Below are 23,004 nucleotides of genomic sequence, written 5' to 3'. Positions count from 1 at the left end.
CCTGAGGTGGGTACCTGAGTCCCTCCCTAGTCCCAGCCCCGTCCTGTACCCCCCAGCATACAGAGCAGAGCCTAGCACAGAGTAGGCACACAAATAAAGGTTAAATGAAAGTCTGAATCATCCCAGAGGAAATACTAATTTTAATTTTATCTAATTCTTTAAAAAAAGTCACTAAGCTTTGAGACTTAATATACAGAATCTGAATATATTCTACTCATAAGAATTAAAGACAACTTGGATCTGGGGAAAGCACTGGTTATGAACCCAACAGGCTCCAGGATGGGTTGATTATTCTGGGTGACTATGATGGACTGAACTGCATTTGCCCCAAAGTTGTTATGTTAAAACTCTAACCACTGGTGTCTTGGAATGGGACTGTATTTGGAAACAGAGGTGATTAAGGTTAAATGGGGTCATACTGATGGCCCCTAATCTCATGGTGCCTTTGTAAGAAAAGAAAATTTGGACACACAAAGGAGACACAAGCAATGCACGCACACAGAGAGACTATGTGAGGAGGTCTACAGGTCAAGGAGAAAGGTCTTAGGAGAAATCAATCCTGCCTGCACCTTGTTCTTGGACTTTCAGCCGTTAAAGCTGTGAGAAAATGAATTTCTGTTGTTTAAGCTAGCAAGCCTGTGGCATTCATTATGGCGGCATTAGCAAACCAGCACAGCAGCCCACTCAAACTTCCTTCCCTCACCACTGGCTTATGATCCTAGAGGAAAATGAGGGATCTGGACCAAATATTTACAAAGCCCCTTCCAACCCTGATGTTTAAGTTTGTCAAAACATTTTAAAAATGAAATCATAAATGATAATTTGGAGAATCTGGAGATAGGGGTAGGAAATCCAAGTATTTTGCAAATTGTATTAGATTAAATTTTCTTTAGATAAGACATCAATCAATAATAGAATTGAAGAATAAATAAGACTTTCATCAGTTACTCATAGCAAAAATGTGTAAAGATCTTACCTAATGTCTATGAAAAATAATAATGGAAGCAGTGAACAAAGATTTATGTAATATACATGTATATAGTAGTTTTACAGAAAAATTAAAATGGGACATTCAAAAATTGTAACTTACACGATAAAGTATTTACAATGTAAGGATAAGTAGGAAAGACAGATATGAAACTGTAATGTACAGTTTGATCCTAAAATGATAATGTGTGTAGTTATATATTTTTCACTATTATAATGGTCATGCCCAGGTATAATATTGGTGATTTTCATTCTTCACATATTTCTATAGTTGCCAATTCTTCTTATATTGTCACATTTCTATAGTTGCCAATTCTATAATTTGTATGCATTACTTTCATGAATATTTGTAGTAAAAAATATTACATCACTATGGAATTAAACTATATTCCTGATAATCCTGACATCCATGTCAAAAGCCATCTTCTTCACATTAAAAAAGAAAACGAGAGCAAACATTCCATATACTCAATACCAATTTCAAGCTAGCAGATATACAATAGGCCCACACAAGAGAAATACATGATAAAACTCAGGAAGGGGGGGCTCGGCGGGGTTCCACCTATCAGGTCCAAGGTAGGAATATAGGGCACATCTCTTGGGTGAAAAGACTCAACTACAACTAGGACTATACCTTACAAACTCAGGCCATGTAGCCTAATCAGATGTACCCTTATGTTAATCCCAAAGTAAATAAATTTTTAAAAAATAAAACAAGAAGTGATTGCAGCCTGATTTAAAAGGCGGTGAAAGCAGCAGCAAGCCTAGAGGCCCAAAGGCAGTAAAGCCTAGCTGTTCGTGGAGGGGAAAGGTAAGTCTCTACTGTCTACCCTTCCATGCTTTTGTTTGCTGGGAAACAGAAGTGGGGCTTAGCATCATATGCCACTGTTGAGTGGGCTGTTCAACCATCCTGGGAACTGTGAGAAAGTGTCAGCCAAGCGGTGTTACCCTTGGACTCAGCTATACACCTATAATATACCCACATAATTTCCAAGAACTTTATGCCTATTGGATCATAACACACCTTTCAGGGGTTGTCAAAGAAGAAGAGAGGAGCAGCAATGATGAGGAGTTAAGTAGCACGATTCATCAGCAGATAACAGCCTTTCTATTAATAATCCTTGCCACAAGTTTAGACTGCTGATCCAGAAGAGCAAGCAATGTGACAAGATGAGTGGACTTTCCTGAAAGCACACCAGCCCCACCTCCCTACCCCCAAAGTCTGGGAGAAACACTCACACTTCCTGGAGATTCGGTAAATCCTCAAAACCAGCAGGGTCAATCTCAGAGAATTTGTTGTAGCTCAGGTTTCTGATAAAGGGAGGAAAAAAACAAAAATAGAATCAACACTTGGCATCACACCCAAGATTCAGGAATCTTCTTTTCTTCCACTTTCCCACCAACAAAATCCAAACCCTCTCCCCCTTGTAACTGCCCATCTCATGCATTATTTTAAGTAACCTATTGTTACTGAGATTCACAGATGTATCTCCTTCCCATCTGCATCCAAAAACAAGGCACTCCCAACAATCCTGTGAAGATCCACATCTCCTGAGGTTGGCAAAACCCAAATGGATTTCAATCAATACCATTTTACTACTTAACAACTTTTAGAGAAACTGTAAAGCAAGCCAGTCCTCAATCTACATTAAAGGGTCCTGGTCCAAATGCTTTGACGTATCAAGCCCAAGGGTTATTTTATTTATTTATTACATCAAGGTTATTTTAAATTAATGTTTTGCTAAAGCATCAACATTGAGCAGTAGTAAAATTAAAGGGAAAAGGTGACCCTTATCATCTAACCAGTTCTGAGTCAGTGATTATTCTGCCTTACAGGCAACATTTGACAATGCCTAGAGATATCTTTGGTTGTCATGACTGTAGGCGAGGGGTGTTACTGGTATCTGGTGGGTAAGAGCCAAGGATTTTGTTGAACATCTTACAATGCAGCCCCCCATAACACAGAATTACAGTCTTCAATGTCCACATGGGTATGGGCAGTCCCCAGGTTATAAACAAGATAGGTTCTGTAGGTTTGGGGTTTTTTTGTTTTTTTTTTTAATTAAATCATAGCTGTGTACATTAAATACTATCATGGGGTACAGTGTTTCTGTTCTGTTTCTGTGTTATGTAGGTTTGTTCTTAAGTTGAATTTGTATTTAAGTTAGAACAGGTACATTTCCCTATTGCCTGTAATAGTCTCCGTTCCTAAGTAGTTACACATATATAAATTGGATGTTTGTGACTCAAGAACTGCCTGTGTTCAGAGATTGAGAAACCCTGCTCTAAACAGGAATTTAAAACTAAAAATTGCTCTGATATACAGTCAAAGCTCAAATGACTATTTAGAAAGTCAGCACTCCAACATACTGAATCATAAAGCTACTTAGGAACACAATATCCTTATCACCAGTGAATAAATTGGGAATAATAGTCACATGAGAGAAAGGAGCCTGTTGTTGGAAATACACGTTGGTGTTAACTTCAGGTAGGGAGAGCCTCTTGCGAACCGTCCTCCCAAGATGACAGCATCTCCTATGTCACTACCCAGCCACACCCTTATAGGCAAAGAGCAAGGGTTACGTTTGGTTAGCTCTTTGACCAATCTCAACCCAGACCAGCTTAATCCTTCAGTAGAAGAAGAAACAAAGATGTGATCCAAATGGGCCCTAACTTACTTTGCACTGTAATCTTGCTCCCTGCCACCAATGCCCACCCAGCGCTGTATATGTTAAAAAGGTTAACATGCTCCAGCTGTTAAGTCCACTGACATTACTGCCAATTAACAGTACTACTAATCATAGTTTAAAGTCTGTCTCGTAAAGTGCCACATAAGTGGCAACTATCTTTTAAGTTTTCTCCAGAGACATTTCAATCAATACTAACCTAAGCTGATAGCCATTTCACTGTGAACTCAAAGACATTCATCTAAATAAAAGTCAAACTATGCTTGAGCCTAATGGTACAGCTGCATTCATGGCACAGCCTAATTAATAGTAATTTGTCCAGAGATTATGTTACCATAAAGACTGAAGGTGGTAATTTTTTAAAAACCACATACTGAAGTCAAGCGTGAACTTGTCTATTGTCTATGCTTGGGGGTATTTATTTTAACAGATACACAGAAATTCCAAGTTAGACTCAGAGAAGAAAATCCACAAATTTTGAGACAATTCTCCCACAGCAGAAAAGAACTGGAAAGACTAAAATTTCCTCCTACGTTGGGGCAGGTTATCATAAAAGGGAGAATGGAAATATGGTTTCTGAATATAAGGATACTGTGAGCCTGCCAGGGCAAGAGAGCATGACAGCTGGTGACTCTTGCTCAGGAGGAAGGAGGCCAAAACAGTAAAACAGGGCAGTGCCTGCCCGCCCACCCGCCTAAAAGGGGCGTTTGTTCCTCATCTCCTGAAATAAGGACCAGTACAGACCACTCTTCTCAGACCACTCAAAAATCTAAATTCTTATGTAAAACCTTTTTAATTCTTTAAAAAACAAAAACAAAAACAAAACAAAACCCTAAAACAGTAACCAGAGATAGCCAAACAAAACATATCTGCAGGCCACATTTGGCATGAGGACTGCCACTCTTCGCCTCTGATCTAGGCCACTGACTCTTGAGGCTATTAAGTTCAAAGGGAACGGCTTGTTTCTGGCTTACACATGTGGCCAGGGGTGGAGCTAGGGCTTACCGGGTCTTACGCAATTTGCTGATGGCTGTTTTCAACTATCTGAAATGAGATCACTTCCCTCCATCCCCACCCAGCAAGTGTCTTTACCAACCTCGAATAAAGCCATCTTAGATCACAACATTTTGGGGGTTCTCTTTCCATTAAAGAGCATACAAAATTTATTCATATGTCAGAAGTGCAGAAATTCTGCTTTTTGATCAGACTACTTAAAAAAAAGGTCTTCCATGGTCAGCTTCTATTGTCAAGAAGCAAAGTAGTATCTGGGCTTAAAATTGTGAGGCCAACAAGTAGCAACAAAGCTTTCACTGGGTCAGCATGGATGCAGTGACTTTTGGAATTTCAATGAGCTAGAAAAGCCACCTATCAACAAACAAGTGTCAGGGTAACTCTTCTTCCAGGCCACCTGTTGGAAATTTAGAGAGAAAATAGCCATTGAAGCTCCCGTCCCTTACAAGGGTCTCCACTGCAGACACAGAGATGCTCTAGCTTTTAAGTCTGAGAAACAGTCTTAACTGTTAACTGTTAACATCCAGTCCTGGATGAGCTGCTGATTATCATCCGCTTTATTAGAAAATGAGGAAAATATTTACTATATTCTCCCAGGCAAATACAGGATGAAATAAAATCCTCAGAGACATTTTTTTGTTGGCTCATTTTAGGCAGACAAACTCCATACTTTGCATGTGGTAAAAAATATACATAACATAAAATTTACTATTTTCACCATGTTTAAGCATACTGGACAGTGCATTAAGTACATTCACCTTGTGACCATTATCACCATCCATCTCCAGAACTTTCTCAATATCCCAAACAGAAACCCTGTACCCAATCAACACTGGTTCCCTATTCCCCTCTACCCCAGTCCCTGGCAACCACCGTTCCACTGGGTGTCCCAAAAGTCATCCCCAAAGTCATCATACAGAGAAAAAATGGGAAATTGTAGCTAAATGTACCATTATTTATAAAATATTCATTTCAAAATTTTAAAAACTATTCTCTATATGTTGGTCACCTCTTTATAAAATTATATTAAAAATTTTTTATAACTAAAGGTCCACTTGGCTACAATTTCCCATTTTCCCTATTTATGGCAACGTTGGGGACACTTTGTACTTCTGTCTCTATGAATCTGACTATGCCTCACACAAGTAGAGGCATATAATGTTTGTGCTTCTGGGACTGGTTTAGTTTACTTAACATAATGTCTTCAAGCTTATCCATGCTGTCCTATCTGTCATCAGAATTTTTTTTTTTTTTTTGGAGATGGAGTCTTACTCTGTCCTCCTGGGTAGAGTGCTGTGGTGTCATAGCTCACAGCAACTGCCAGCTCTTTAGCTCAAGCAATCCTCTTGTCTCAGCTTCCTGAGTAATTGGGACTCTAGGCATATGCCACCACGCCTGGATAGTTTTTCTATTTTTGGTAGAGATGGGGTCTTGCTTTGCTAAGGCTGGTCTCAAATTCCTGAGCTCAGGCAATCCACCTGCCTTGGCTTCTCAGAGTGCTAGGATTATAGGCACGAGCCACCATGCATGGCCCAGAATTTCATTTCTTTTTAAGGGTGAATAATGTTCCCATGTATGTGTAGACTACATTTTGTGTATCCATCTATCTGTTGACAGACATTTGGGTTGTTTCTACTTTGGGCTATTGTAAATAGTGCTGCTATGAACATGGGCGTATTTTTTTCCAAATTTTAAAAAATGTTTAGAAGAAGTGGGTTTTCTGTTAATCCTTGCCTGCTCTGCTTAATGACAACACTCATTTCTCAAATACTAAGGAAATACACTTAGTTGGCCCAAGTAAGGAGTGTGAATTCTCAAGGCAAACCCCAAGAACAGTCAAGGGTTAATCAGTGAGAACCTCTAATGAGGTCTTTCAGGTGGCAGCTGACAGGCACATACATCTAAAACATCTCACTTATTTCTATGAACATGATCGCCCCTTACCAGGCCTGACATCTTCAGTTGAAGGTTTCAGATTCTCCTGTCAAAACAATTCATCTGTCAGCAGGACAGATGCTGTCAAAAGCATTTCTGTACCTTTCAGTAACGAAGAAGAGAGGAAAGAAACCTCAGGGAATTTAGTTACTGCCAATTGTAGCTTTCATTAAACATTTTGTCAGCCATTGTCATAACACAAATTTTCCCTGTTCTTGCACAAAGGGTGCGCAGATCTTGGAACAATTGAGCCCAGCCATAGATATTCTTTCAGCTAATCTGCTGAAAGATGACCGTGCAGCCCACTGTTTGCAGAACACACAAGAGGCACCTCTGAAGAGAACAGCTCAAGTTTTATCCAGGCGTGTCTGGAAAGCAAACTCTTTACCAAGACGAGACAATAGTCTGCTTGCCTGTGGAGCATGTTTTCTGACAAGATCTCCTACCTGGGACCCAAAGGATCTGGAAAGCTAAAGTCTTTCAATAGCTGAGATATCCCCACTAACTGTGTTGTCCAATTTGGTTGCTACTAGCCATGTGGCTATTGACAATTATATTGAAACTAAATTAAAATCACATAAAATTTAGAATGCAGTCTCTTGGTCATGCTAGCCATATTTTGAGAGTTTAATAGTCATGTGGGGCTAAGCGGCTACCAAACTGCACAAGGCAGATAGAGGGCATTTCCATCAAGTGATCAACAAGTATGTCCAGATCATGAAATAATCCACAAATATTTCAAGTGAAATGGCATCTACAGAAGAAATGTGGATTTTAAAAACAAATCTGAGTTTCTCAACAATTCAAGAACTTTGTTGAAAAATGTGGTGGGAGTTCGATACTGACATTAACCCAAGTCCTTTAGGCATACACAGTTCTGAACTATCCCAACAGGTAAAAGGAACAGGGCTTCTGCAAACCAAAGTCACAAGGAAGTCACTCTTCATTAAAGACTGCCCTCTGAGTTTAACTGTATAGGCTTTCCATAATCTGACCAGCACCTTCCTGGATTACAACCAGAACCACATATTACAGACTTTGGCACATGCTGTTCAAAGCTGGTTAACAATAATTCATTGACTCCCTGGAAGTTGAAGAATAAAATGTTCCACTTACTTCTGAATAAGCTGTGATGCAGAAATAACCCCACTTCGTTAGACAATGTAATTAGCACTTCATCCCCCAAAGCAAGCATTGCTCATAGACCACTGACCACAACCTCTCGTTGTGAAAAGTAGCACAGCACATGGCTCTGTTTTTCAACGTTAATAGAATAATAATTCAAAGTGGAAGGAACTGGTCCTGAATCTGTGACAAGCATTCCCTAAGGAATGAGGTTTTCATATTTAGTTTGGTTTGCAGGCTAGCCTATTTCCCATTACTCAACCCTGTCTGGACTCCTGAATGTCACAGTATTTTGCATATTTTAAGGTTTCAGATATTTGCTAATTTGAATAATACAGATGGAAAGAAATGCGTGAGGCAATCCAAGGACGGAACTCCTAAGCACCAGTGGACACCTAGGCCTGGCCTGGGAACTGTGGGCTAGAGTCATTAATTTCCTTCTCAGCCTCAGAACTTGTACCATTTGCCATTTGGGAAGGGAATTGTCTGCTTAGGACTAACTGGGAAAAAGTGATTAGCTCTTTCAAGATTTCAAAGGGTGCGAGTGAGGAAGAACATTCAATGTGTTAAAGTTAACTTAATCCTTTAAGCTTTTAAGGCTGTTTCTGCTGCATTTTTACTTTCTGAGGAATTATGTGTAGTACACATCAAGTTCCAATGAAATCACCACATTATGTTCCTATGTTGTTTTATGAAAATAAGAGATTTCTTAAAAATCCTAGAATATCAGATATTCTTATCTTTTTTCCTCTTGTGGTGTTTTCCCCTGTTAACCGGAAGCCACAACTGAACAATCTGATAATGGACATTAAAGGCTTATATCAAGAATGCTAAAATTGCATCATGAATTAAAGTCATTCCTCTGGTATCCACAGCCACATATTTCCTTCTACTGAGGCTAGGCAAAGAAACACTTTCTGCAAATTACCAAATGAAAAAGCACTCGGAAATATACAAGTTCATTTCATAAGCTCTTGGTCAGTGTATTTTGCAAGGTCAACAATGAGTCATAGTTATTTCAATTTTTGAGAATGTTGGTTAGACCATCATCTACACAATGAGGGAGGCCTACAGATAGTTCAAAAGAAGACATAATACACACATAATACATATACACATAGCCATATGAGGAACCAAAGTCAGTGCTATTTTTACTCCTCAAAATCGACTATACTTATCAGCAGGGGCCACTGCACTCTGATGCTTATGATGCTAAAAAGAGTCATTCTGCCCGCTCCCAATCCATCAGGGCTTACATGTGTGCTTCCCGACCTTACTAATTCACACATCTTACTTCAACCTGTGATTAATCTAAGTACAGGTCTATGTCTTTTTCCTTTAGTACTCAATAAATGTCTATTGGATATTTGTCTGCAATGCATAATGCATTGTGATAAATTCTGATAACAAATTAGTACATGATCTACTCTGTGACCTGAAGGAGTCAGATAAGATTCCCAACCTTGACCAGGCACACAGAAGGGACAGTGGCTTGTGACTGTAATCCTAGTACTCTGTGAGGCCGAGGTGGGTGGATTGCTTGAGCTCAGTAGACCAGCCCGAGCAAGAGCAAGACCCTGTCTCTACTAAAAACAGAAAAATTGGCTAGGCATTGTAGCATGTGCCTGGAGGCCCAGCTTCTCAGGATGCTGAGGCAAGAAGATCACAGGAGTCCAGAAGTTTGAGGTTGCTGTGAGCTATGATGATGCCACTGCACTTTACCTGGGGTGACAGAGTAAGACTCTGTTTAAAATAAAAAAAAGACTCCTGACCAAATAACCACAGCCCAAAGTTCTCACATCACAAACATCCTGCTATGGTAGACCAGTAGTTGGCAAATGATAGTTCTTGGGCCAAAGCTGGGCTGTAAAAAAACTTGTTTGTGTCTGAAGAGTGTTTGCAGAAACCTAAATGTTTCACCAAAAATATAAGCTTCAGCTTCTCTTAAAAATAATTACTGGTTCTGTATTCCTGACAGCAACATCAGCTATAAGCAACTTAGCAAGTGCTACACTGACCTTACCACTCCTTATAGTCTCACCCAGGCCCTCTGTACTCATGGGCAGCATTGGCCTGGCCCCGTGAGCATTTGGGTCCGTCATCCTGGTACAGGTAACACGGAGCCCAGGTGTCATCTGCAGCAGGAAAGATCGGATGTGATAAGAAAGGTTTACCAGAAAATTCAAGACCTCAGCTAAGCCTGGAAGAAGAGAAGAAAAAGAGCACATTTTTGTAAAAAGAGTCCTAGGAAGTGAGGCTAGAAAAGTATAATAAGGCATGGCAGGTGCGGAGTAAAACACAAAAAGCCAAGAAGTCAGGCCTCCTAGAAAGGAAAGCGGCAATACAAACAGTTTCAGGCTAAAGTCCTAAAACATAGCCCAGCGCTGCCAGACCCGCAGCTCACGAAGCAGTGAAGTCAAGGGTTATATAAATCTTAGGAAACTCTAGTGCCAGGCCCTCATGAACATTAATCTATAGGGCCATTAAAGTTGAGTTCCTAGGAATAGAATATCTCCCTGCTCATCTACTTCAAATTTAGAAGCAAATAATCAAGAGTGCCACAATTAGTTTTGAAATTTAAAATAAATAAATAACCAAGAGGCCCAAAATACTTTCTATCATCACTAAAAGCAGTCACCATTTGCTTCCCATGCCATACTATACAACAGGAGATTTAAGGATCTGTTTTTCTTACCTTACTTAGTTTGGCCAAAGAGAGACAAAGCAATTAGGTATAACATGTGTATATTTAATTTTTTTTTTTAAAATTTAAGTAGCCCCATGCTTGATGGAGGTTAGCACTGGGGATAAGCCCACAAATTTCCCATAGTAGTCTCTCATTATTATAGTATGTGCATCATTAACCTCTAAAGATTAATTAATTTCATTAAGAAGAGGCACTCGAGCACACCAGCTCTGCAGTTGGTGGGGCGTTTACAAGCAAAAGGAATTTGAGTAGGGAATAGCTGCTGCCACAGGCCTGACCCTCCTGCAGACCTGCCACAAAGGGAACATCACCATGACCACCCCAGCAGGGGAGAGGTGCCTGTGGCCACCATTTGGTTTTGCTATTAGAGAAGAGCTTTGCAGAGACTTGGAAATGGGGAGGGCAGGATGGGGTCAGAAGTCTGGTCATTCAGCATTGCCTATTCTCTACTTCATCATCTCCCATAAGGAATCACAAATTCACCCTTTCCACCAGGACTTTCCAAACTCATCACCTGCACAACAGGCCCCATCACCCTTGCCCACCACAGTAACACAGCTTAATCTTTGCCTTCCAGGTACCAGTCATTCTGCAGAACAGAGGATGGCTGGGACTTGAGAGCCAGAGGACCCTCATAGCCTGAGACCCAGGCTGCTCCAGAGGGAGCCAGGCGTATCCCCCCTACAGAGGATACAGCAAGAATGTGTGTTCATCTCAGGCCGTGCGCTGAGCACCGAGAGGCTCTCCCAGTAAAATGAGGGAGAAGTCTCTTAAATGAAAACCATGCTTTACTAAGGCAGGAAACTGACACTTGCTTCTGGAGCAGTGAAAACAAGTCAGGCAAAAGGGACAGGAAGTGAGAGATGGGTGAGGCTGAGAAAAAGAACACATTAATCTAGCAGATAAATTTGGAATCCCAGGTTTGCCAAGCTTGGTAAAGTCCACCGACGCCCCTCTGGTCACACCTCATTACTTTCCTTTCCTGACATCTTTATCTTTACTCCATTGCCCCCACAAATGTCCACTTTCAGGAGATTAGCTTCCAGCAGAACCATGAGTGCAAAACACAGGGTGCTTCTTAAAATGTGCCGTGGCTTTAAAATTCATTAATTTGGGGTGTCCACAGGAAACACACGAACTAACAACATCTTATGAACACTCCTTTGACTGTGTATGGCATACAACAGAGTTTGAGTGTGCAAAATTTGACACAATCATCATCTATAAGTGAGGCTATGATCAGTTCTTTTTTTAACACACTGAAATGATTCTCCAAATGCTAAATGCATAAATGCTAAATGATTGGGTAGCACCCATCGCTCAGCGGCTAGGGCCTCAGCCACATACACTAAGGCTGGAGGATTCAAACCCAGCCCAGACCTGCTAAACAACAATGCAACAACAACAACAAAATAACTGGGCACTGTGGTGGGCGGCTGTAGTCCCAGCTACTTGGGAGGCTGAGGCAAGAGAATCACTTAAGCCCATGAGTATGAGGTTGCTATGAGCTGTGATGCCAGCACTCCACCCAGGGCGACAGCTTGAGACTCTGTCTCCAAAAAAAAGAAAACGTGCTAACTGATTTCACACATCTAAGGGCCCTGAGAAGAACACTGCTATCAAAATGGAAAATAACTATTTTAACACAGGCCCATAAAAAGTCCTCCTGGTCACAAGAACAGGGTGGCCAAATTTATTTCACTGGGATAAAGGGATAAGGAAATTCTACACCAACAACTCTTAATTCTTCAAGAATGGAACATCCAATAATGTATTACTTCCTCTAACTGCAAGACACAGATTAAAATATCAAAACAAATAAGCAAAAAAAAAAAAGGAAAAAATCTTTTCTTCCATTTAAGACATTACTCACCATTTTAAATGTTCTTATCTAGAAATTTCCTAGAACTAGGAAAGGAATAAGGCATTTTATGCCTTTTTAACCCTCATTTTTAACAATTTGCACTATATCATCATCAAATCAATAAAAACATTAGCAGAAGCACCTTGTGTTACAGAAATGCATGCCAAAAGATAAAAAATGAAACTCAATGGTGACTCATTTCTGGGCATGTAATGATGGGGGGGGGTCGTATTTGTTAAAAAGTATTCAGAAGGGCAACTTTAGACAAATACCCTTCTGATACAATACAAAGGAGCAATGTACAATAAGTTGCCTATTTGTCCCCCCAACAAGGAGGAAGAAGGAAATGAAAGTGGTTTGTTTTAAACAAATACATCTGTACAAACAATAGTGTACCTTAGTGTTATCAGAATCTCTTTCCTCCCTTACCCATACGCAAAAAAAAATTTGAGGGAAAAAATGACATAAATGGGTGTAACTATCTTCCTAGGCTCAAGTTATGCATAAGAAAAACCTTTTCTGGGAAGCTAGAAGTTCCTAGGGGTATGCGCTAGCATCTTCTATAAGCTTCCACAGGAACTTACATGTCCTTTATTTTTCAACTGCTATCACACCCACAGCTCACTTACAACCGACTCTGTGATGTCTCTTTGTGCCTATGCAAAGCCCAAGCATCCAAAATCTATAAAGCTAATATAAAAATCCATGAGTTCTTGCATTTCCAAGATGCTCTGAATTTTAAACGGATTAAGTGCAAGGTTTCTTCAAATATTATTTTCTAGGTTTATCCTCCCTTCCTGTCCTGGCTACCTCAAAACTTAAAAATATAAAGATCACTCACATGCAGAGAGCAGATCCCTAGTATTAAATCAGCCAAATTAGAAAACTGAAATTATAACCAAGAATACATCTGCCGTATTACAGGGAGGCACGCGAGTATTTCTAGCTAAGTAGTTTAAAGAAAACACACAATTTTAAAAGGTCAGCTGCCTGGCCAACAGCTAAGTTGTTGACTTTCAACTCGGGATCTTGTTCTGTCCATCTTTCCATTGGGCTTTTTAAAGTTTATGTGTGTCATGAAATGCTTAGCTGAAGCCAAAAGGCAAAGTTTTTCTTTCTACAATACTAAGATGTCATGAAACACTCTAAAAGACCATCTACTTCATCATTTTCCCTGCTTTCGAGGCACCCAGGCAGTAACGATTTCTCTGATTCTAGTTGTTGAAATGGCTAAGAAGATCTGAAGTCAGGGTTCAACAACCACCGAGTTCTTTATCAAGCAGGGTACACATATTACTTTGTGCTGTTACAACGTGGAACTTGCTGTTCATTGAAATCACAAGCACAGAGGAACAGATGATGTGTGTTACCCTCATCCTTAAATATATTAAAATTTTACTCTATCAGGCCAGGCACCGTGACTCATGCCTACAATTCTAGTGCTCTGAGAGACTAAGACAGTAAGATCCCTTGAGCTCGGGAGTTTGAGACCAGCCTGAGCAAGAGTGAGACCCCATATTTACTAAAAAATATGAAAATTAGCCAGGCGTGGTGGTGCATGCCTGTAGTCTAACTACTGGGAGCTGAAGCAAGAGGGGGTTTGAACCCAGGAGTTTGAGGTTGCTGTGAGCTATGACACTACAGCACTCTAGCCTAGGAAAACAGAGTGAGACTGCCCCATTAACAGTTGTGACTGTCCTGCCTAACAGTCTGTTATGTAATGAACACAACACCTCCCAGGGTCTCCAAGTCACTCCTTTATAAAGATTTGATCAAACCCAAGTCTGCCAAAGTCTCTGCTCAGCTTGGCCTATATCAAGTGCCTCCATCATGACTTCTCTCCAACAGGTAAAGACCTTGAAGGAGGTTGAAGGAGACAGAACAAGAGACTAACTTGCTTCTGCATACTTCACACTAACAAAATTAGGCTGGTTCTGTTCCATGCCCGGAGACACAGAAGACCCGACAAGGTATGGCTGGGGCAGTGTGCTGGAAAAGGCAGGCACTCAGCCATCAGGCTCAACCTGTACTTCAGCCAAAGCCCCCCAAAAGGTTCTCCTTTGTCCCCCACACTCAATCCTGAAATACTGTCAAAGTAAATAAAAGGTCCTCTAATAAACCAGGTCCAGTTAGGATGGCCACACAAGCATGACTCTGCAAAACCATGCTGGCAACTACATTTACTAGTATCAAAGTCAACTGTGATCAATAAACCAGAGCAGGTTTAGATTCTGTTAGGTTTAAGCTTGCACAAGCACAATGAGAAAACCATCCACTCTCAAATCCTAAGAACTAGTGCAGAGAGCACCTGCACAAACTCGTCAAGATGGTTTATAAGGTCATCAGCGCCTGAGAAAAGATCTTTTATTCCTCGGGGCATGAGATAAATGGTAGGCCTGTCACACTGCTGGTGTCAATATTTATCTAAGGCCTGGGTATTCATGATGGTATAAACCAGGCACCTTTTCAATTCACTCATTCACATAATTTGCCATTACAAAGCCCCAAAACAGAGATTCGTTTACAGCTTGAATTTCTTTTCTTCCACTTCTATACTCAGGAAGCTGGCTTCAGGACCCACGGTCTATGTCAGCAATAATCCCAGCAGCCTGAGAATAAAGCATCCAGTGTGTTTCGGTGCTGCCCATATCAAATGGCATTGCACCTGAGGACAATGAGAGGTGGGGAGAGAGACCAGCACCTGCCTCCTTCCCTCCTATGGCATGTGTATTTTCTGCACTAGAAATGAGCAAAGCTTAGACCTTGTAGGAAAGTAACAGAGCCCCAAGAATCACACCCAGGCATTTCAGAGTGTGACTTACACTGCAGGATTAAGGCAGCAACCAATACCCAAAAGTATGTGAAGCTCCAAGGAAGATCTGCACTAGTTTGGCCAGTTTCAATTTCCCCAAACTCCTTCCCCTTTCCACCCTTTCTTCCCTTAGCCTCTCCCTACCCTCCAAACAGGGGCCTAATCATGATTCCCCTTCACAGACAAAAGTCAGAAGCAATAACTAGTCCATTAATAACACCTTTAAGAGATCCTTGGGACCTCCAAAAATAGCTGTGCATTAGGTATACCAAGTTCACAAATGGATTTCTCCAAGCCGCTCGTCATCACTCAAACTCCTAAAATCCCCTTTCCCCCACAGATGCCACACCATAGCTCCCTCAGTGGAATCTGCTAGCTTCCTCCAGGGAAATACACTGCTGTGGAAATGGAAGCACCAGAGAAAGATGACAAATTAAAGAAAGAATCTGCCTCAAAACCCTATTACAAAAGTTGTGGGGCAAGTGACAGACTCAGACATCTCATGCCAGCTTTCTATGATTCACCTAACCTCGTTTTCTGATCCTATACACACAATTCTTCCCAAACCTCTCACTAGGATTCTGGATACTTGATGCAGCCTGATGAAGATCATCATACTATGTATCCCAAGAGGCTGAAAAACACTTCCATTCCCTTCAGTTGCAACAGCAAGTGATGAGCTATGATACAGGGTCCACAACGTGGTCTGTGAGAGGCCAACACAGCCACCTTGGCCTTAATTGTGCCTGCTGAGTGAAAGCAGGCAAGCCCTAAGCCCCAAATGGGAGCAGCTGAGGGTGTGGTCAGTTTTATTTTTTTCTTACATAAAAATATACTTAAGCAACCAGTATTGCCTCATACACATGAAAGTTAATAATTCACAAACCAAGTAACGTTCATCAAGGATCAGAAAACGTAAAAGCTGTCTGTGTAAAAACTCCTATGCTTGCTCCTAATAGCTGGTTTATTTAACTGATGGCTCCTGTTGCCACTGGGGATTAGAGGCAGGTAGCACTTCAAAATATTATTTGTTGAGCCAGGCATACCACTAGCTGGGTGTCTGGCCTCTGCATTCCACAGTATCCAAACTCCTATGTTTACCTTGCATCTCAGATGGAACAGTTAGATAATTCTAGTAAGGTAAAAACGCAGGACAAAAATGATCCTAGTTTGTGATGAGATGTTACTAGGATTTTGCTACCCCACTTCTAATCTAGCCCTTCCAAATGGACAATCCCTAAGATGCCAAGCCATAAAAAAGCAGCACTTATAATTGAAATAACCCACATCCAAGAGGCAAACTGCCTGGACCTCAGACCACAATGTCTTTTTTTTTTTTTTTGAGACAGAATCTCAAGATGTCACCCTGGGTAGAGTGCTGTGATGTCACAGCTCACAGCAACCTCAGACTCTTGGGCTTAAGCAATTCTCTTGCCTCAGCCTCCCAAGTAGCTAGGACTATAGGTGTCTGCCACAATGCCCAGCTATTTTTTGTTGTTGTTGTAGCAGTTGTCATTATTGTTTTAGCTGGCCTGGGCCTGCTTTGATGTATGTGGCCAGCACCCTACCCACTGACCTAGAGGCACTGCCCCATAATGTCTTACTATATGAGGAAGAAATATCTCTACAGCTCAGTCACCCCCCAAAAAGGAAGGCCCAGTTCCCTCTCCCTTCAAACCTTATTTTCACCACCTTTTTTTCTCAATCTTACTTAACTTCACTATCTCTCATTAAGGAGACGCTGCAACCACAAGAAGCCTCCAATATGCATAGGTGTGCTAGGGACAGGAGAAGGGGGAGGTCATCTCATAAAGCCTTCTCTAGCTACTAGTGGAGTCTCCAACCTGCGGCAGGATAGGAGGATTACCAAACAGTTGATGGTTGTTGTTTCAACCACAGGAAATTAAACCTGCAAAGCCCTGGACTTACTACAAACACCTGATATGCAGCATGGGTTTATGAATCCGTAATAGAGGCAAGGCCACATAAACGTCCACATAAGCCTTGTTAAAGAGGTTACACATTAACCACTGCACGTCTCAAGGAAGATCCTATCACCTCTGCCATCTCCACACCTTTTATAACTCACCTTCAAAAGGACTTTCTGGAAGTTGCTACTGTAGAGTTTGAAATAAATGGAGATGAGTCCAGTTTCTAGTTTTGTCTTTAAGATACAACTAATTTCAGCTTGGCACAGGTGGTCCTTAAAAGGCAACTAGTTAACCCAAGTAGGGCAGAAAATAACTGTTAATCCAAAAGGGCAGATGTATAGGATGGCTAACCCATGGCTGTTTCAATAGATGTGTGTAGGCAGGAATTACAGGGACATGGAAGGCAGCGCCCCACATCCTGTAGAGGCCGAAAAGCCAGTGGTCACTGATGGCTGGACATAAACACATACACACACCCAAATGTTTATGCTGGACTCCAGGACCACACAGGTGCAGAGCAGGCTCTGCCCTCGGAGAGTGTGCAGTCAGGAAGAGAAGACAAGACTGAGCAAAAAAGTGGCTCTCCAGGAACATGACAGCAGCCACCCTCGCCATGGTGTCCCAGGAAATCCCTCTCTGAAAAGGACCTGAAGGAGCATTAAAAGGCACACCAAGAGAAGCGCAAGCAAAGCCCAAGGAAGGACAAGGTTTAGCTGCTGAAGGAACTACAGTCCCTTGAGGCCAGAGCCCAGAAAGTCCCTGGTATCAAGAGAGTCAGAAAGCAGGAGGGGGAGGCCGGGGGGGACGACAGGGATACAAGGACTCAAAACCACAAGGACTTGTAGCTGAGCCCCGGCAAGCCCACAATCTTGGGCAGGAACCCTCACAGTTATGACTCCAATGTAGTGTCTCCCAAAGCAGCTTCAAATACAGGCTCCCAAGCTCTGACCCCATAAATTCTGACTAGAGGACTAAAAGAAGCTACCATGTAATAACTACCATCTCTCATCTGTCTGGAGAGCTCAGCCCACTGACCTGGTGGGTCTCCAAGTGTGGTGCTGTACATGCGGCAAGTCCCTGTAGGCGTTCTCTCAGTCTTACTACCACCACCCAGCATCCTCCACTATCCACTTAGTTCATCTAGACCAGTGGTTCTCAACCTTCCTAAAGCCTCCTAATGCCGCAACCCTTTAATACAGTTTCTCATGTTGTGGTGACCCCCAACCATAAAATTATTTTCGTTGCTACTTCGTAACTGTAATTTTGCTACTGTTATGAATCTTAATGTAAATATCTGATATGCAGGATGTATTTTTATTGTTACAAAGGGGTCACGGCCGACATATTGAGAACCGCTGATCTAGACTGAGACAAACAAGTAGGAAATTAAAAACAAACTAGAGCCTCTGAATCTCTCCAGGCATCCTCAAACTACAGCCCACGGGCCACATGCAGCCTGCCTAGGATATTTATCTGGCCCGCCTGGTGTTTTTACAGCCGCTGCCTGTCCTGCTTAGCAGCCAACTCATCCCAGGGCCTGCAGTCTGGCCCTCCAACAGTCTGAGGGCCAGTGAACTGGCCCCCTATTTAAAAAGTTTGAGGACCCCTGCCAACGGTTCTAAATGCTTGCAGAGATTCAGTTCTAACTCCTTGAGTAACTCAACAAGTCACTTTCCCTTTGGTTTCTTGCTTTAAAAGGGAACTGTTTTCAAGGCCTCGGCTCCCTTACCCATTAAAAGCCACCAGGGCCATAGTTTTCAATTAGCTTTGTCAGCCTACCACCAAGCAGCTGCCCAAGTTCAATACCTCCTCCCTTCCCCCAGCTTCTGGTCTCCACCAAGTACTTCACACCTCCCTATTATAAACCTGTCCAGAGCAATTACTTTGCTTGAGTTTGGACAGCTCGAGTACTGCCCTTCTGTCTAATTTATAGCTGCAAAGATCCGTGGGCAAAGGCAGGCTTGCCCTGGAGCAGAGGAAATGCAGAGAAAATGGTCAGGCCCTGCAATAAATGAGTGCAAATTCTCCCATTCTCCTGGGACAAAAGCTGTGAGGTAAACTCCCCTAGGGAATCAAATCTGGATTTACTATGAGAAATTTACTACTACTACTACTCTTTTATGCCACATTATTTCCTTTCCTTGAAATTACAAAGAGGAGAAGGAGGAAAAAAAGTCCTCCTGCCTTATCAGCCAAGCAAGAACTGTCCATTATATTTCTATCTGAAGATAAAAGTCTTAAAAGTAAAAACTTTTCACCTGAGGAAGATAAAACCAGAATACTCTACCTGGAAGAATACCCCAAACTGAAAATAGTACTACTTGTTTCTTTCTAAAAACATGCTCTGTTGGCCAGGCATGGTGGCTCACACCTGTAATCCCCACACTCTGGGAGGCCGAGGCGGGTGGACTGACTGAGCTCAGGAGTTTGAAACCAGCCTGAGCAAGAGCAAGACCACATCTCTGAAGAAATAGCTGGGCATTGTGGCAGGTGCCTGTAGTCCCAGCTACTCAGGAGGCTGAGGCAAGGGGATCACTTCAGTCCAAGAGTTTGAGGTTGCCGTGAGCGAAGATGCCACGGCACTCTATCAAGGGCAACAAAATAAGACTCTGTCTCAAAAAATAAATAAATAAAAAATAAAAACATGCTCTGCTTACAACTCAATAAAAAGGCAAAGGACCCAATTAAAATACAGGCCAAGAATCTGAATAGACATTTCTCCAGCAAAGAAACACAAATGACCAATAAGCACAAGAAAAGATGCTCCTGGTTCATTACGGAGATGCAAATCAAAATCACAATGACATATGACTACACCCCCAAAATTTAAAAGACAGGTAATAACAAGTACTGGCAAGGTTGTGCAGAAACAGAAATCTTCATCCACTGCTGGTTAAAGTGCCAAAGGGTACACAAAGAGTGGTTCCCAAGGAAGCCTCTTTGGGAAACAGTCTAGCAGCTTCTCAACAAGTTAAACATAGAGTAGGACCCAGGAATTCTACTCCTAGGTATACAAGCAAGAGAAGTGAAAACATACTTTCACACAAAAACATACACACAAACATTCACAGCAGCATTATTCCTAATAGCCAAAAAGGTAGAAACAACCCATGTGCCTGTCAATTGATAAACAAACAAAATGTGGTCTAGCCACATGATGGAGTATTATTCAGCCATAAAAATGAAAATTCTGATACACACTATACGACAGAAGAACCAGGAAAATATTATGCTGCATAAAAGAAGCCGGACACACGAAGCCACACACTGTGTGATTCCATGTCCAGAGGAGGCAAATCCAGGAGACAAACAGGGGATGGGAGGGAGAATGGGGAGGGACTGCTAATGGGGACACAGTTTTGCTCTGTGGTGATGAAAATGTTCTAGAATTAGCGGTGATGGTTGCACAATTCTATGAATATACTAAAACCCAGAATCCCATAATTTAAAAGGATGGCTTTGTGGTATTTGAATTATATCTCAATAAAGCTGTTATTAAAAAAAAAATGTCCTGATGCCTTAGCAGCCACTCAACATTCCAGATTGAAAATGCCACCTAGCGGCTCGGCGCCAACCATATACACCAGAGCTGGCAGGTTCAAATCCAGCCCCAGCCTGCCAAACAGTGACAACTACAACCAAAAATAGCCGGGTGTTGTGGCAGGTGCCTATACTCCCAGCTACTTGGGAGGCTGAGGCAAAAGAATTCTTGAGCCCAAGAATTTGAGGCTGCCGTGAGCTGTGATGCCATGGCACTCTATCCAGGGCAATAGCTTGAGACTCTGTCTCAAAAAAAAGAAAGAAAGAAAAAAAAAAGAAAGAAAGAAAATGCCACCTAGCTACTTCTGTACCACAAAAATGCAGAAATTACTGTTCCTCAAAATGCCAGAAGATACATGGAGGAGGGACCAGGCAAGATACCCAAGTTTAGGATGGTAAAGCCCCTTCAAATATCCTTCCCACCAGGGCAGTTCCTTTCTGCTTCCCAAATGGTACTGCCCTCAGTATGACCCTTTGCCTACCAATGTATCAGATGTAGAAAACCTCAGCAGGAGTTCATCCCCTGATAGAAAACAAATTCTCAGCATTTCCAAAGAGCAATTTTTTTCTTCCATTTCTTCTTATTAATGATTTGATAAGGCTGAGGAAAGCAGGTTTCCCAATGGCCAGCCATTCAAAAATTAAGCACAAGCCAGAAAGCAAGAGGAAATGTCACTGCAAAGGGGAGAAAATAAATTAGTTAGATTAAGATTAAGATCTAACCCCTTTCTATGGTTGGGTTGCGCAGATTTTAGCATAATGCTCTTTCTAGAAAAGTTCTCCAGAGGAAAAGTTGGGAGGGTGGGGCTGTGAGACTTTGCATTTCAGTGTTGTCTTAAAATTTGTTGAAGTTACTTAAAAACAAATATAAATGGCCCACCCTGCACAGGTATAGTTTGCGGTCCCTTGTAGCCGAGAACAGGTCTCTCTATGCCCCAGGTACCATACCATATCACAGTGCTGCCCTAGCCAGCAAAGATGTAGTTAACTGGGAAGGCCCAAAGTTTAATGGGGCCGGGATGCTAACTAACATCAAAGAGACTCCAGTTGCTCCCCTTGTGCAATAAACTCCTTTCACCCAACATCATTCACACTTTCAGAGTGCAAAGTTCACTCTGATATTGGTGGCTTTCTCACTTTGTAGCTTTTTTGGCAAGTGCCCCTTGGCCTAGTTGTTAATTAATATATAATCAGAACATTAAAAGCATTGTTCCGCCTTTTAGGAAAACTATGGTCAATTTAATAAAGCCGATATTGTCCTTAGAGTGAGGGAACCACTTTGAAACTGGCAGAGAATTCAAAGATGCACAAACCGTAGTGTGTATACATACACATACATACCCACAGTTAACTATTTCACAAGTTGTTTTTGATATTTCCCATGGCAAAAGGGCAAAATTAAAATGTTTATCTCACCAAAATAATTGACCTGGCATTTCTTTCCCTTAATCCTTTCAACACCAAATCACTCCTTACCTTTAAAACCTTCCCAGTCAGTAGTGATCTTTGTGGAAGGAAGACAAACGAACAAGAAGGGCCATCTGAAACACTATCAAAACTGTCCATAAGACGGTCAGTGCACTACTTTTACTTTTCAAATCACACGCACACAATGACAACTCACTTTCAAGACCATGTTTACTTTGCTGAAAGCCACATTCTAAACACGGGCTCGTTTGTAGAAGGGAAGCAGCTTACAGTCCAACCTTGTTTATGCTCCAAGTAGGTTTGACAGAAAAACCACATCAATTTGTTTTAAAATAATTTCCATTTGCTGGAAGCTGTTCCTGAAGGGTTCTCAGCCACGCTAATCTGCTCTGATTCCTACCAGCTGTAGGTACCAGGCGTGCTGGCCCCAAACAGGGCAGCTTAGACACAGGCAGGCTGGCTCTGCAGAGGACTGCAGCAGTGTGGGACCCACAGGGCCACTGCAACACTTCCTTCCAAAACACACAGTCAACATCAGTTTTAAGAACCCAAAAACATGTCCTGGTTCAGAGTTGAACTTGGAACACACCTGCTTGGAGCACTGTTTTCTATGCAATTACACCTGCACTCTCATAGAAACATAATTATCTCTAGTGCCAGAGATTATGTACTCGAGCCTGAAATACATAGTTGAGGACACCAAGATGATTTTTTATTGGGCTGAGCATCAAAAAAGGAAGGAAACTCAAGAAGGAAATGGCTATGAGTAACTTGTGGAAAGTCTTCAGCCTCATCGTCCAAAGAAATGAAGATTAGATAATCCAAGGCAATTTTCATGTATTAAACTGACAGATTACACAACAAGCAGCAGCCATCTATTCTAATGCTTGTGAGGGAGGGGGAAAATGAGCACAAGCTCACACATAAACTGGCAGCCTCTTTCTTAGGGAGATGGTACAATAAGTCTTGAGAATTTG

General features: G+C 41.8%; 1 protein-coding gene across 1 annotated transcript in view; it reads right to left on the bottom strand.

The window, feature by feature from the left end:
• LRIG1 (leucine rich repeats and immunoglobulin like domains 1) overlaps nucleotides 1-23,004 on the bottom strand; it is a 115,215-nt gene that overhangs the window by 73,382 nt on the left and 18,829 nt on the right. The window contains exon 2 of the mRNA XM_012802546.2: nucleotides 2,227-2,298. Coding sequence (XP_012658000.1) covers nucleotides 2,227-2,298 — 72 coding nt within the window. The remainder of the gene's footprint in view (nucleotides 1-2,226; nucleotides 2,299-23,004) is intronic.

This window comes from Otolemur garnettii, unplaced genomic scaffold (genome assembly GCF_000181295.1).
Source record: "Otolemur garnettii isolate 467f Iridium unplaced genomic scaffold, OtoGar3 scaffold00015, whole genome shotgun sequence".
Classification (NCBI taxonomy): domain Eukaryota; kingdom Metazoa; phylum Chordata; class Mammalia; order Primates; family Galagidae; genus Otolemur; species Otolemur garnettii.
This window is presented reverse-complemented; position numbering and strand designations above follow the sequence as displayed.